This window comes from Mustela erminea, chromosome 16, assembly GCF_009829155.1.
Source record: "Mustela erminea isolate mMusErm1 chromosome 16, mMusErm1.Pri, whole genome shotgun sequence".
NCBI lineage: Eukaryota > Metazoa > Chordata > Mammalia > Carnivora > Mustelidae > Mustela > Mustela erminea.
In genome coordinates this window covers 43,750,136-43,765,550 of record NC_045629.1, presented here as the reverse complement: position 1 = coordinate 43,765,550, position 15,415 = coordinate 43,750,136, and the positions used below count along the sequence as shown (strand labels likewise).

At 45.5% G+C, this 15,415-nt stretch overlaps 2 protein-coding genes and 1 pseudogene across 8 annotated transcripts in view; 2 read left to right on the top strand and 1 right to left on the bottom strand.

The window, feature by feature from the left end:
- ESRP1 (epithelial splicing regulatory protein 1) overlaps positions 1 to 7,843 on the bottom strand; it is a 57,523-nt gene extending 49,680 nt beyond the window's left edge. For 4 of the 7 annotated variants that reach the window (XM_032315454.1, XM_032315457.1, XM_032315460.1 and 1 more), the window contains exons 1-4: positions 7,076 to 7,842; positions 6,435 to 6,563; positions 5,071 to 5,184; positions 1,330 to 1,444 (exon numbers count right to left, since the gene is read on the bottom strand). In XM_032315454.1, coding sequence (XP_032171345.1) covers positions 1,330 to 1,444; positions 5,071 to 5,184; positions 6,435 to 6,563; positions 7,076 to 7,207 — 490 coding nt within the window. In that variant the 5' untranslated portion in view covers positions 7,208 to 7,842. Of the gene's footprint in view, positions 1 to 1,329; positions 1,445 to 5,070; positions 5,185 to 6,434; positions 6,564 to 7,075 lie in introns of all 7 variants that reach the window. The other 3 variants (XM_032315459.1, XM_032315455.1, XM_032315458.1) reach the window with 1 other exon arrangement.
- Positions 7,844 to 8,680: 837 nt separating this feature from the next.
- Positions 8,681 to 14,901, top strand: LOC116574950. Its single transcript, XM_032316000.1, has 5 exons — positions 8,681 to 8,721; positions 8,878 to 9,117; positions 9,184 to 9,694; positions 13,320 to 13,378; positions 14,782 to 14,901. The coding sequence occupies exons 1-4, from the start codon at positions 8,681 to 8,683 to the stop codon at positions 13,365 to 13,367; spliced, it is 840 nt and encodes a 279-aa protein (XP_032171891.1). The 3' UTR covers positions 13,368 to 13,378; positions 14,782 to 14,901.
- On the top strand, positions 12,249 to 12,855 carry LOC116574709 (annotated as a pseudogene).
- Positions 14,902 to 15,415: the final 514 nt, after the last annotated feature.

The window sequence follows — 15,415 nt, the reverse complement described above, 5'->3', positions numbered from 1 at the left end:
AAAAGAATGAGAAAAGAAAAAGAATAAACATCTACAACCCATTAAGTTCCTGAAAGTAACTTAAATCTGACTTCAAATTGGCTCTCATAGTGACTTTGGGTCAATTGCCCAACTCTTCTATTACTCAATTTCACATCTGATGTTAGCACATGACTACTTATTAGTTAGCACTTTAAAGTCTTACTGGATGAAAATGATGGGTCAGTCATGACTACAAGATTTGTGATTATAAAACTTTTACAATACATAGTGCATCAAGGATACAATCTTGGTAATGAAAGAATTTGGGGGGTAAAGTCCCAACATCATTTTATCATCTCAAAAGATGACTTATTATCATCACCACAATCTCAGATGTATTTGAGAAACCCGTTAAAAGGGGTACCAATGTTTGTAAAGGGGTATCTGGGTGGCTCGAGCAGTTAAGCATCTGCCTTCGGGTCAGGTCATGATCCCAGGGTCCTGGGATTGAGTCCCCCATCAGACTCCCTGCTCTGCAGGGAGCCTGCTTTTCCCTCTAACCCTCCCCACTGCTTGTGCTCTCTTTCACACATACTGCCAAATAAATAAATTAAAAAGGTAGTCTTACAATTCTTCAACCAAAAAAATCCAGACACTTCCAATAATGTGAACCTGAATTCTATTTTAGATGTGTTCAGCTCATAAAAATCCAATTCTAGGTCCATCTAACTAAATCAGTACTCAAATTTAAATCATAACTTCAAGAAAGTTGCCTCTAATTATACGATTAGGTCTTTCTAGTAAAATAAACAAATTTTGGAAAAGTAAATTTCATTCATACACTAACAAAGTAAGAAGTATTTTTAGGGGTGGGGTGCCTGGGTGGCTCAGTCGGTTAAGCGACTGACTCTTGATCTCAACTTAGGTCATCATCTCAGGGTTGTGAGATGCAGCCCTACATCTGGCTCTGCACTCAGTCTGGAGTCGGCCTGAGATCCTCTCTTGCCTTCTTTCTCTGCTCCTACCCCTGCTCACACGCTGTCTCAAATAAATGTCTTTTAATTAAAAATAAATCTTAAAAAAAAAAAATTTAGATGTGCCTGAGTGGCTCAGTTGGTTGAACCTCCAACTCCTGGTTTCGGTGTGGTTCATGTCATGGTCATGGGATTAAGCCTTGCATAGGCTCCCTGCTCTGTAGGTAGTCTGCTGAAGATTCTCTCGCTCTGCCCCTCCCTCCAACTCCCATGCTCGCAAGCTCTTGCTCTCAAGTAAGTAAATCTTTTAAAAAATACTTTATACTTTCTTGAATTGCCATTTTATCTAGAGCTACCTTTTCAAATGATTCTTGGGTAATCACTTAAAGGATACATTCTGTCATTGCTGCAACATCCAGTTTATCAATATCAGGTGAACCAGGACAACACTTCTTGAATTCTTTTCGAAGGTCAAAAAAGGAATAGAAGCATTCAGGCAATAATACATTCTGAGGAAGGACAAAAGTAGACACTGTTAACTAGATGAATTTAGTTTAATGCTTCTCTAATAACTAGAAACCTAAGAACTTAATGGCAGTATATTTTACCACAACTGAATTTTTTAAATCAAATATAAGAGTGACTTTATTTTCTGGTACAGTATTACATCCTATAGACAAGTGTCATGGAAAAAATACCTTATTTTAAGGTAACAGATTACATTTGTGTTCCATATGCGTTCATTTAAAACACTTTTGAAGTTATAATACATTCGGGCTGTCATGTATTTTCTAAGTGATAAAACTATACTCTTTTCAACCATAATCATTTCAGACCACCAGTATTTTCAGGCAGCAGTATTAGCCCTTTTACAATATCTACCTAGACATAGGACTCAGCTACAAAACACAGTATTTTTAAATACTGGTTTCATATAATAAATATTTTCTGTATTGAAATCAGAGTAAGATAATAAATTCCTGATTGCCTAAAAAGGATGATTTTTGTGCCAAGTTATAGTGCCACATTAGTTTTCCTGGCCAAGATTCTGACTATACCTGAGAACTCAAATTAGACTTTTTTTTTTTTTTAAAGGAAAGAAAAGGAAAATCACAAATCTCAAGAGCATGGGAGAAATAGTTACCTGCTGTTCTTAGCTACTAGCACCACTCTTGTGGTTATTAAGCTAGTTCAAAGGTCTGGGAAAATAGTATACACTATTATGTTTTTGTTTCCCCTGGGGCAGGGAAACCCACATTGAATAGCTTTGAAAGATGATTTTTTTTTTTAAAGATTTTATTTATTTATTTGACAGAGAGAAATCACAAGTAGATGGAGAGGCAGGCAGAGAGAGAGAGAGAGAGGGAAGCAGGCTCCCTGCCGAGCAGAGAGCCCAATGCGGGACTCGATCCCAGGACCCTGAGATCATGACCTGAGCCGAAGGCAGCGGCTTAACCCACTGAGCCACCCAGGCGCCCGAAAGAGGATTTTTTAAAAACTGAAATTAGGGGGGCGCCTGGGTGGCTCAGCGGGTTAAAGCCTCTGCTTTCCGCTTGGGTCATGATCCCAGGGTCCTAGGATTGAGCCCCACATTGGGCTCTCTGCTCAGCAGGGAGCCTGCTTCCCCTACTCTCTCTCTGCCTGCCTCTCTGCCTACTTGTGATCTGTCAAATAAATAAAATCTTTAAAAAAAAAAACTGAACTTAGATTTTTCTTACAATCTCAAAATAGTTTCTCTTCACTCACTGGGAATTTCTACTCATTTACACATTAGAAAGTCAAGGAAATAAAGACTTTTTAATGTTTGCAACCTATATAACATTTATGCAATGATAACTCTTTCTATCCTGATTTCCTAACTGGATTCTACTAGATAGAGACCTGCTCCTCCTGTATTTAAAATAGGTATCAGGGCACCAGCTGGCTCAATCAGTAAAGCATGTGACTCTTGATCTCAGGGTTGTTGAGTTCTAGCCCCACGTTGTGTGTAGGAATTACTACAAAATCTTTCAAAAATAAATAAATAAAATAGGTATCATTGTACACGGTCAGTTTTTTAAACAGTTACTAAGAAAATGGTGAATCAAGATTACCTACAAGAATGTTCATTTAAAAGCTAATTATGATGAGAATAACTTACACGTTCAAAAATAAAAGATTAAATAGTTGTATTCACTTAAAATACAGAACATTTAAGTCTTTAAAAAGATACTGTTGTAAGATGGGACTGGAGGGAGGCAAACCATAAGTGACTCTTAATCTCACAAAACAAACTGAGGGTTTCTGGGGGGAGAGGGGGTTGGGAGAAGGGGGGTGGGGTTATGGACACTGGGGAGGGTATGTGCTATGGTGAGTGCTGTGAAGTGTGTAAACCTGGCGATTCACAGACCTGTACCCCTGGGGATAAAAATATATGTTTATAAAAAATAAAAAATTTAAAAAAAGATACTGTTGCTATACTAAACTATAAAGTAGGCTAAAAAGTGTGGTATGAGTGCTCTTTGTAAAAATGGGCTTTTCTACAAGTACCTGGAAGAATATTTTCAAATATATTCATATTAGAGAAAAACACTTCAATATAGTTTTCTGAATGGCAAGATTATTTTATGATTTTCTCTATTTTTTCTTAATAAATAGAATTACCTTATGATACTAAATTAGTTTAAGAATATTAATTGTTTTTAGGTTTCTTTATCTAAATCCTAGCAGAAATGACTCAGAAAAATGTCTCAATTATTCTCTGGAGGTTTTCCCACATTTAAAGCAGTCTATCTGAAATAAAACAGCTGTTTTCCCTCAGCACAACAGAAAAAGGATTAAGTTTTATCCCTCTCTATAGGAGTTTGAGGGGAAGAAAAATATCCTCATATATCTATTTCTGGATCAAGGGTGTAGCAATTGGTCTAGCATCTATTAATGAAAACCACTGCCCCTTTTTAATTGAATAATTACTAAAGTTGCTACAAAAGGAGTGGTTTCTCGACTGATAGAGGAACTTGAATTTCTCTTTCAGACTTTTGAAACTGTCATTACATATTTAATCTGTATCTTTCCATTTCTTCCCTAGCGAGGTAAAAAGAAAAATTTGCACTGCCTAGCCACTATACTTGTGACATCAACGTCAGTCTAAATCTTTCTTTGAAAACTTGCCCCATCTACTTTCTTTAAAAAAATATTTCACTTCATCTTTTCAAGTTCAGTATTTGCCTACCACAATAAAAAGTTACAGCTCAAACTAATTAAGTTGATAAGATCAACTATATTAGCAATGATTGGCTACATTGGGTCTGCCCTCTATACTCTCCATTTTCCCTCAGCCCCTCAGTATTCTTCCCAGGGAGAGAAATCACGTATCTATAGTTAGGCTATATTTTTCTCACCCCCATATGCTTTTCCGTAGCAGAAAGACCAGCAAAGATAAAAGATGAGGCTGAACCTACTGTTATGATACAAAATTTAATCAGTTTTGAACATTTACTTTAAGTCAAAGTGCAGTATGCTGTAATTAATGTTTCACTAGTTATATGGCTCTCTTTACACAGTACAAAGCTCTTAAATGAAATCAGTTACAATTAAAAGGGTTTAATTCAACCTTATTCTTTGCTCCTTCCTTTCTAAGATAAAGCATTTTCCACACAGATGAAAATACCACAATGTCTTAAAATTTAAAAATGTTTTCTCCTGCTTACTGCTATTCATTTAAAAGTCAAAAATTCAGCTAATATACTTTGGAAAAGTAAGAATGTTAACCATCTCAAAAACTTAAACAAAAAGAGAAACTTTTATTAAGTCATCAGAAAGTACCTATAAAATTACTGCTATGTCAAACACCTCTACTGAAGGGTCATGAATTTTCTTTTTTGTGGTAAAATACACATAGCATGGTATTTACCATTTTAACAGTAAGTGTACAGTTCAGTGGCATTAAGTACTTTCACATTGTTGTGAAACCATCACCACCCATTCTTTGTCATCTTCTCAAGCTGAAACTCTGCCATCGAATAGTAACTCCCGATAGGTATCTTTTTATAAAAATGGAGAAACTTGGATAAACCATTAAAAAAAGGAAAAAAAAAAGGCAGCCTCCAGTCAACACCAAAGGTCCAATCATTCTCTGAGAAGCCAGCACTCTTACCTTCTTGGAAGCCTCAGGATGCAGGATTTGCCTGACATGCAGCTGCCCATCAGTACAGAGACAGAAGGAGGTTCCAACCCCAATATTCAGTTCATTGCTTACTGACTGGTTAAACTGAAAACAAGACACAGGGAGGCAACTGATGCAGGAATTCCAAACTCTGGCAAAGTGGCCCCACGTGTTGATAACCACGTAAAACCAAAAGGCCATATAAAGGGACACCAGTGCTGGAGCAATGTTAGAAAGGCTCCTATCTAGACTCCTTTATACAGGTAAGCTTTCCAATCAACCCACATTTCACAGACAGGAGAATTTAGTATATACATTCTTCCTTCCATCCCCTCTTCTATTTTTGCAATAAATCCACATTCAAGACTTTTTAAGTCGGGTCTCATTTCATCAGCAGGTTGCCTTCAGATTACATCATTCCCTGGTGTTACTTTATGTTTGGATGTGTTGAGATTAAGAAAGATGCCAGTTTATGATAAACAAATGTGGTTAATGGGTATAAGGACCTCTGGAAAGTCTGGCAACACGTTTCCTGGAACAGAACCCCCAAAATGGTAACTTACCCCTATTAATTCGCACTTTGCGTGCTAGGGCAGGGCCTTGAGAGCTCTGACTCTCACCTGCACAGGTGTGTAGCGCCCCGCTCTACCCCTGATCCAGTACCCGTCAGAACCACGAAGCAGCCGGTTTTGGGGTCACCTCAATTCCATTAAGTGGATTCTACCAGTTTCACAGTGACCCAACGAGCAGTTCGACATGTTCCGGCCTGCAAACCCTCCCCGGCGCTACGACCAAGGCCACTGAAGAACAAAGAAAGCAACCAGAACCCGGCTTGTCCGAGTCCAGAAGCCTGAAACCAAGTAGACTCCCTCAGGTCCCCCACCAAACTGGGCCACCTCTGGTACGCCGCGCGGGGACCACCCGCTCCTCTACACCGCAGCCACAGCGCCCTCTGTCCTAAGGCTGAACCACAGACCCAAACCCCCTCAAAGAACAGGAGCGTCTGGGGTCTAGCCCTGGGGATTGGGGCGCTAGGATTCAAACTCCGCTTATCATTCAATTGGTAAAACCCGACTGATTCCGAGACCCCAGGAATATCTCGAGAACTAGGAACTTTAGGCCCACGAACTAGGCGCTGGGAAGCTTGGAGAAGCAGCGATCGCCTCCCAAAAGGTCCACCCGGGCCTCCAGGCCGGGTTTCCACCCACGCGGCCGCGCGTCTCGCCACCCTGCCCAGGGATGCCCATGGACCCGCCGGCAAGGGCGTGGGAGCTGGTATGGCTGCCTTGTGGGGTGGGGTGGGGGACACCTGAGCGGCCTGCATAAGGGTGGGCGGCACGGCCCAGGGCTGTCACCTGTCGGAGGGCTTGGTCCAGCTGCGGAGCGGAGGACAGACTTTCCGCGTCGATCTTAGTTTCTTCTTTACAGTCCTCCGTCAGCTCCAACTGATCCGGTCTAACTAGTACTTCATGCAACTGTCCCACCTCCAGAGGGGAAAGAAGCTGGGGTCAGTTTTCCCCTTCCTCAATTTGGAAGCCCCATATTCACCCTCCTCCCTCGCTCCCTGCCCCGGCGGCCGGCGCCCCTCGTGGGGTCTGGCCGCAGAATCAAAGCTCACTTGTCGCGAGCGGCTCCAGTGGCAGAGAGGTCGGCACGGCCCAGCCTCCGGCCCCACCCCCACCCGGATCAGGTCAGAAAGGCCCTGGAAGTGGGAACCCCGGCTCCCGGGATTCCACTCCGGCTCCGCCGGGCGTCCCCGGACGGGCAGAGAACCTGGCTCGGCTGCGCCGGGCCTCCCCACCTGAGCCAGATTTCGGATTAGTGAAACGGTTCCAAAGCCGGTGGCCACCGCGTTTGGTTTTACTCTGGATTCCGTAGGCCTCGGGTCCAGCCTCACAAGTGGCCAAACAAGAACACTTGTTTACCGACTCCCCAAACTTCTACAACAAACTTCTTGCCCCATTCCTATCATTTGGACAGGAACCTGGAGAAATACCTTCTTGTTGGCCAGATCCACGACTTTCCACAACAGCAGGATCAGCTCCTTCTCATCCGAGCCCAGCTTGGCCCCGGTGGCCCCAGCAGTGATCCCAAAAAGCACCACCAAGTAATCCGGAGACGCCGTCATGACGATAGGTGGGGAGGGGGAGAGGGGGGTTGGGAGGCGGTGAAGTGGGGTGGAAGTGAGAACGAGAAAACCTGTGCTAAAAATCTCTTCTAAGAGAAAAAGAAAGGGTGCCCACCACCCCCCCTCCTCGCCGCCGCTGCTGCAAAAGGCGGCAACCTACCACCAAGCCCACACCTGGCCGGTGCTCCCCACCCGGGGCTGCAAGGGGGGTGGGAAGGAGGGCGCCGGAGGCCTGCCCTTTTTGTATTCAATGGCCGGTGCGTCTATGCAAAAAGCCAGGAGCAGGGCTGCACCCCGGGTGGAGCGCGCAATGGCTGAAAGCTTTTCTGTTTTGGGATGTGGCTCTACCTGCCCGCCCCTTCCCCCTCCCCCACGTGGTGCAGGTAAGAGACACCTGGCGGCGCCGGCCCATTGGCTCCTTCAAACCACGACGTGGCAGCGGTGGGGGAGGAGGCCGCCTGGGGAAAGGGGAGGAGGGGGCGGGAGACAATGGCTGGATGAATGGAGAGGAGAGGGCGAGAAAGAAGGAGGGGGAGACGTGAGGGGCGGGGAAGAGGCGGTTGCCACCTGTAGGGTAGCCCAGGCCGGACGGGGAAAGGGTGAGGGGTGAAAGGCGCGGAGGGCAGTGCGGGAGTCGCTGGTGGTGGTGGTGGTGGTGGTGGTGGTGGTGGTGGGCTGGGGGGGTCACCCCTTCTTTGAAGGTAATGGAGAGGGATGGAGGGGCAGGGAAAAACGCCGGCTGTGGGGAGCGACGCCGAAGGTTCTTTTAAAGGGTCAAGGGAAAATGCCGGGCGCCGGGAAGCGAAAGGAGGCCAGAGGTGAAGCCCTGGGTGCGGAGCTACTCAGGGCGCGGCGCCCGGGGAGGGCGACTCGCGGGGGTAGCTACCGGCCAACGGCAGCCGGGCGGTGGCGGGGGCAGTTGCCAAACACCGGAAAAACCGCTCCCGACCCCAGCACACCTTTAAGTGCAAACTGTAAGCGAAACCCCGTGGGCCCTCCCCCTCGCCGGGCCGGAGCCCAGGCGCACGCTCGCTGCTCCAAACCCCGGGACGCTGCCCACCTTCAGGAGACAGAGCCGGGCGCCCGGGGATCCCACTCAGCCGCCAAGTTTCGCTCAAAGACGCAGGTGCGGCGCGCTACGAGGAAATTGAGGCACAATGGACCCCACTTCCTTGTCTCCCAACTACTCCCTTAACATTGCTATGTCTTGTTCGGTCCTGGCTGCTAGTTGGGGACTAGAACCTTCTCCATGGCTGGGCCCACTTCCTTTGGTTTGCCCGAGGCTCTAAAGAAAACGTACACACTAACGCTTTCCTCAACTGGCCAAAGCAAATGTTTTCCTCAGTTCCCGCTCTGACCCCACGCCCCCTACTCAAACCTTTTCCTTTGTACTTCTGTGTCTATTTGGCCAACCCGCAAGCACTCCCCCTCCTCTAGCTAAGCTATGTCTGCACCGAGGCTTAGACGCCCACCATGACCACCCCCCGCCAGCCACCAGGTCGGAAGGTGACGTGGTAGGGCCTTTAGACGTGTGTGAGAAAAGCTCCAGAGGTGACGTTTCCTCGAGTTTTAGGTTTCAAACTTATCTACTCTCGGAAACCGAAATCCGTCTGAGGTATTACTAGTCGGGCCCCAGGTATCCACCCTTTATATTCATGGTGTGAAATCAGGCAAGCACACACCCCGCAAGGAACCCAGCCGGGTGCGAATCTTGAGAACCTGTCGGGATGCGCGTCTGGGGAGGATGAGGATCGCGCTTGCCCCACCAGGAGCGAGCGCCGGCTGAGCCGACAGCCGCGGAGGATTCGGGCGGCGGGAGGGGGCGGGGCGGAGTTGGAGGAGCCCAGGGCCGAGCCGGGGCGCTTCCCGACAGGACCGTGCGGGCGGAGGCGCTGCGGCCGGCGGCGCAGGTAGCAGCTCGCGTCCCGGGAGAGCGGGCGGAGGCAGGGCTCTGGCGGGGCTGGGCCGCGCTCAAGGTACCACGAGGGTGCTCGGTACCATCCCCGTCTGCAGCTCGAGCTCCAGCGGCGCGTGCTTTCCGCACCCGGGCTTCGGGATGCAGGGTGGGAAAGGGGCCCCCCGCGGTCCAGGGGCCGCCTCGCCCCCCACCTCCGGTCCGCGTGCGACGCTCCCCCGCCCGCAGGCGCCGCGGGGGCAGGGACTGGGCGCGGAGTGAGGTTGGGAGGGACCTGGAAAAACCACCCAGATTGCATTGCAGTGGGCGAGGCCGCCCGGAGGAGCCGGTTCCCCGGAGCCGCCTCCCCGCGGGGCGTTCGCGGAGCGCGGTTCCCAGGTGCTTGGATTTGCCTGGGCCGGGAGGTTCCGCCTGGCGGGGACGCGGGGCTCGGCTACGTGGTGGCCCACGCCCGGCAGGTTGAGCGCTCGCGACGACTGCGAGGAGGGCCAACGCCCGGCGGCCGACGGTGGCTGAGAAAGTGGTTACAGCCGCTCGGGAAGTCCTGCGTCGCCGGTCCTCTGTGGCCTCTGGTAGTTGGATTAATCATTTGCGTAGTGCGTTTGGGTCAACCGAGAACTTTATTTTCCGCTCGTTTATCAGGGATCCCGCGGCGCTGTCCCTGTGAGAATCCAATCCCAGAGCCGCTCCTTTTCAGAGACTCGTCTTCCTGTTTAAGGAAGTCGGATCCCGGGGTTCTGAGGTTTTTCATTTAAATTTGAATGTGTGCAACTAGGTTACAAGGACAGGGATTTTGTTTTGTTCCGTAACGTATTCCCAGGGTTGGAACAGAGCCGGACGTACACTAGGCACTCAACAAATATTTGTTGAAAGATTTTAATGAGTAACACCCACCCATTTTTGCAGCTCTTGTTTCCTAGCGAGGGCAGAGTTCATCACTGAGAAGGCGAAATTCTGAAAATGGGAGTCTACAGGTAATTTAAGTTTCAAGTGTTTAAAAAGAGAGGTGCTAATTCTTCGACGGATAAACCTACTTTTGTTAAATAAACTCGTAAAATGCAAGAATGCCAAGGGGGGGGGATCTATGCAACACTGCAGTTCTGAATACAAAAATGATTTATTGTCTATCCCACCATTTAGAATAATTCTAACATTTAAATATGTGATGCACACAGTAATAATTCTGGGAGGGACCTTGAAGGGTGTGGGTCACTCTACCTATGGTCTTCACTCAAGATCACACATAAAACTCCCCTAACAAATGAGAATCTTTTTGTGGTGTGTGTGTGGGCGTGCTTAGCAGCTGAGACCTAGAATATCTGGCCTGTATTCATGAAAATTAAGGTTATGAAGGACAAAGACTGAAGAACTGTTCTATAGGAAAGGACTTTATGAGACCTGACCACTAAATGCAGCATGCATGAATCCTGGACCTGGAACTTTTATCCCCCCCCCCCCCCCGTTTAATGGACATTATTGAGGCGCGCCTTGGTGGCTCAGTGGGTGCAGCCTTTGCCTTTTGCTCAGGTCTTCATCCCAGGGCCCTGGGATGGAACCCCTAATTCCGAACCCTGCTCAGTGGGGAGTCTGCTTCTCCCTCTGCCCCTCACCCTGCTTGTGCGCACTCTCTCTCTCTCAAATAAATAAATAAGATCTTTTTTAAAAAAATGGGCATTGTTGAGATAATAGGAAAATTTGAGGGTGCCTGGGTGGCTCAGTGGGTTAAGCCGCTGCCTTCGGCTCAGGTCATGATCTCAGGGTCCTGGGATCGAGTCCTGCATTGGGCTCTCTGCTCAGCAGGGAGCCTGCTTCCCTCTCTCTCTCTCTCTGCCTGCCTCTCCATCTACTTGTGATTTCTCTCTGTCAAATAAATAAATAAAATCTTTTAAAAAAAATTTGAGTAAGGTCTGTAGATTAAATAATAGCATTGTCTTAGTGTCAATTTCCTGATTTTTATATTACTGTGGTTTGGCAGGAGAATATCCTTTGTGTTAGGAAATACCCACTGTTTAGGAATAAAGGAAATTATGTATCTAATTCTGCTCTCAAATGATTATAAATATATAAATGCATATATATATGAGAGAAAATAAAGCAAATGTGGCAAAATGTTAACATTGGTGAATCTGAGTGAAGGAATTTTTTAAACTAATCTTTGCAACTTTTAGAAGCTTTTTAAAAAATTTTAGAGGACTTTTTGCTGCCACCACCATTTGGTTTTTAACAAGGCTCTGTCTGGTGATTTTCTATGCTAATCTAACCCTTCTTCCTTTAGAATGAATCAATTTTCTTTGTCTTTTCCTTGCTGAAAGAAGGAGATAAATAAAGGTCATCACATTTTTCGGTATAACAATCCTCTTGAGTCCTTTAAAGTTGTACTTAAATAACTTTCCTAGACTAAATTACTGCAAGATCCTGAAGCTTTTGTTGTGAATCTTTTCTACTTTTAATTATCTTGATTACACTCCTTGGACCCTTTTCTTTTTGTCACTTTTAGAGAACAGCTCTTGAACTGGACAAAATTCAGATGTCTCTACCATGGCCTGACCATTAACACAATGGTATCTCTATGTCAATTTTTTTTTTTAAAGATATTTATTTGTTTGTTTTAAAGAGAGAGGGTGTGCAGGTGCGGGGGGGGGGGTGGGCGCGGAGAAGCAGAGGGAGAGAGAGAATCTGAAGCCAACTCTGCCAACTGTGGAGCCCAAAGTGGGGCTTCATCTCACAATAGTGAGATTATGACCTCAACTGAAACCAAGATTCAGATACCTAACTGACCAAGCACCCAGGCACTGCTCTATGGCACTTTCTTATAAGTTATGCAGTTTCCTTTTTAAAGACTATAGTAGTAGCACTACATTTGTTGGCTCCAGTTTTGTTTGAGATCTCTAGATCTTTCTTGGGGTTCTCAATTGCACACACATACCCAGCTATTCTCTTATACCCGTAAGAAAAGAGTTTTCAAGGGATGCCTCGCTCATTAAGCATCTGCCTTCTGCTAGGGTCATAATCCCAGGGTCCTAGGATCAAGCCACATGTCACGCTCCCTGCTCAGTAGGGAGCCTGCTTCTCCCTCTTGTCTGCTGCTCCCCCCTCTTGTCTGCTGCTCCCCCTGCTTGTGCCTTCTGTCCCTGACAAATAAATCTCTTTAAAAAAGATTTAAAAAGTAAATCGAAGTATGGGTCTTTGAATTCTGAATAGTCATCATGAGCAAAGCTCACCCTCCTAAGTTGAAAAAAATTTATGGATAAGAAATTATTATTGAGATTAAATGGTGGTAGACATGTCCAATGAATATTGTGGGGATTTGACCCCTTTATAGATCTTGTGATGTAAGTGTGGCAATGGCAACTCATGGGGGAACAAGAATATTGGAATAGTGGTAATACAATGAAATAATATTATTGTATTAGAAGCCTTGGAACAGGTATAAGCAATAGGTGTGTTCATTGGAAGAAATCAGCTGCTGCTACAAGTTCCCTCTACATAGCACCCGTTTTACTGCAAAAATAAAACCAGGTCATGTGCCCTTTTTATATTGAACTTTTTTGTTAAATCAACTTTAGTAATAAAGTGAATTGAATGTTCTTGAATTAGAGTGGAGATGGTTAGTGGTGAATATACTAAAAACCACTGAATCATACTTGAAAAGGATGAATCGTACACTTGAAAAAGGTGAATGAGAATTAGATCAACTTTTTTTTTTTTAATATTATTTATTTATTTATTTGACAGAGAGAGAGATCACAAGTAGACAGAGAGGCAGGCAGAGAGAGAGAGAGAGAGGGAAGCAGGCTCTCCACCGAGCAGAGAGCCCGATGCGGGACTTGATCCCAGGACCCTGAGATCATGACCTGAGCTGAAGGCAGTGGCTTAACCCACTGAGCCACCCAGGCGCCCTGTGATCAACTTTTTTTTTTAAAGCGGATGAATGGGGACGCCTGGATGATTCAGTTGGTTAAGCGGCTGCCTTTAGCTCAGGTCATGATCCTGGGGTCCTGGGATTGAGTCCCACATGGGACTCCTTGCTTGGTGGGGAGCCTGCTTCTCTCTCTCCCTCTGCCTGCTTGTGCCCTCTCTCTGTCTCTGTCAAATAAATAAATAAAATCTTAAAAAAAAAAAAAAAAGCTAATCAGCGTAAAATCCTGTGTTCTGAGGCTGCCACAAGCCATTGATATTTCTTGTTCGTTGTTTTAGATGTGGTTGCCAAAGAGATCACATTTTCTACTCCCTGGACAAATCTAACCTCTCTGAAGGTAAGGGGAGGTGATGGTCAAGATAACTAAATGCATTATAATTTTCTATGGATTACTGTGTGACCACATATTTAAACAAATTGCTGGTCTGAACCTTTATTATAGCAATTACTATGGATGGTCAGGAAAAAGTATGGACTTATTAATCAGTCTTGCCATTTGCTACCTCATGACCTTGAATGCGTCCCTTAACTTCATAAGAATTCAGTTTTTCCCCTGTAAAAATGGGGATGATGACAATATATATGTCATTGGTTTTCAGGGGAGAAGAAATGCATAAAGAAGTATCTTCCTTAAAGAAAACAAACCTGAGAACTAGAAAGTTTACTATTCTAGAGCAGTCTCCAGGTGGGGAGGGGGTCTCTTCAGACAACCACAAAGGCCTAACCCTCTGACCTTAGTTAGCTTAGACTAAAGACACCATCAAGGCAGGCTGAAACATTTAATCAAGACTTTACTATCATGTCATAGGGAAATATACAGAAAAATTACATATAGAGAAATGCTCCATGAATCGGACAAGATACACCTTCTCCTTGAGAACTACAGATGTACTTCATTTGGCATACAGGAAATGATTCCACCCAGAGAATTCCTCCTTCCTTATTCCTGGCCTCGTGCTCTTTGCCCAGGAGTACATCCCTGCCTATCCCAAAATCCAGTTAGGGAGGGAAGCACAGCAGCAAACCTTATCTTTTCAGTCAAGGTGTGTTGACAGGAGTGGTGGTTAAAGGTTTTATTTTTTAGTAATCTCTACACCCAACATGGGGCTTGAACTTAAAACCCTGTGATCAAGAGTCATATACTCCACTGACTGAGCCAGGCAGGCACCCCTCCATGTTGTCCTTTTTTTGTCTCATTCAGTCTCCCATTGGAAAAAATATATATATATCAGAATTTTGAAGCCACTGCCTTGATCCCTTCCAAAAATTATTAACAAATTGATTTCCCTGAGACTCACTTGTATTTTTAAAATTCATATGTATTTGGGTACCTGGGTGGCTCCATCAGTTGGGCCATTGACTCCTGATTTTAGCTTAGGTCGTGATCTTATAGGTAATGGGATTGGGCTCTGCTCTCAACAGGGACTCTGCTTGAGATTCTGCCCCTCTGCCCCTCCCCCCACTCATGCTCTTGTGCATGCTCTCTCTCAAATAAATAAATCTTAAAAATAAAATTAATATATATTTCCTTAAAGTAGTACAAGTATGTCATCTTATAAGTCTAATTATTCTACATGTTTTATAATAAAAAACTAGTTACCTGTCTCTCCCCTGAATTCTGATTCCTGCTTCCTAGAGGCATCTACCCACTTTCTGCTATTTTTTGTTCTTATAACCTCATTTGCAACTAACATGCATTTACTAATATTGCCTACCTCAATCTTTTTTCTTTGGTGAAAGTGCATCTCACAGGTACATGTATCTGTGCCACAAAGGAAACAACACTTCTACAAGGCTGCAGCGATGCTCCATGTCCCCATCCAACAGAACTTGCTGAAATTTCCAGCCAGGCTGACATTCCATCGGTGTGCACTCCAAGTAAAGCTGGTTAAAGATCACTGTGCAGCGGCGCCTGGGTGGCTCAGTTGTTGGGCGTCTGCCTTCGGATCAGATCATGATCCCAGGGTTCTGGAATGGAGCCCTTCAATGGGCTCCCTGCTCAGCAGGGAGTCATCTTCTACCTCTCCCACTCCCCCTGCTTGTGATCCCTCTCCCACTGTGTCTCTCTCTGTCAAATAATAAAAATTAAAAAAAAAAAAAAGTCACCGTGCACAAGTGCAGGACTCGAAGTTTTCAAAGCTTGATTTTTTAAAATCAGCATTCCTCATTTTATAAACCTTGAAGCCCATCAGCCCCATTCTTACCCAAATCTCATGCTAAACTTGGGTATAGTGGGGTTTCATGGGGATCCAAACACTTTTAATAAGGCTTTGAGGCATCTCAGCACAGCACCACCAACTAAGGCTGCCCTGACTCACACGGCCAAAGGTCCAAGCCTACTTTAGTCTTGTTCCTTTTTTCAAATTGAATTGGA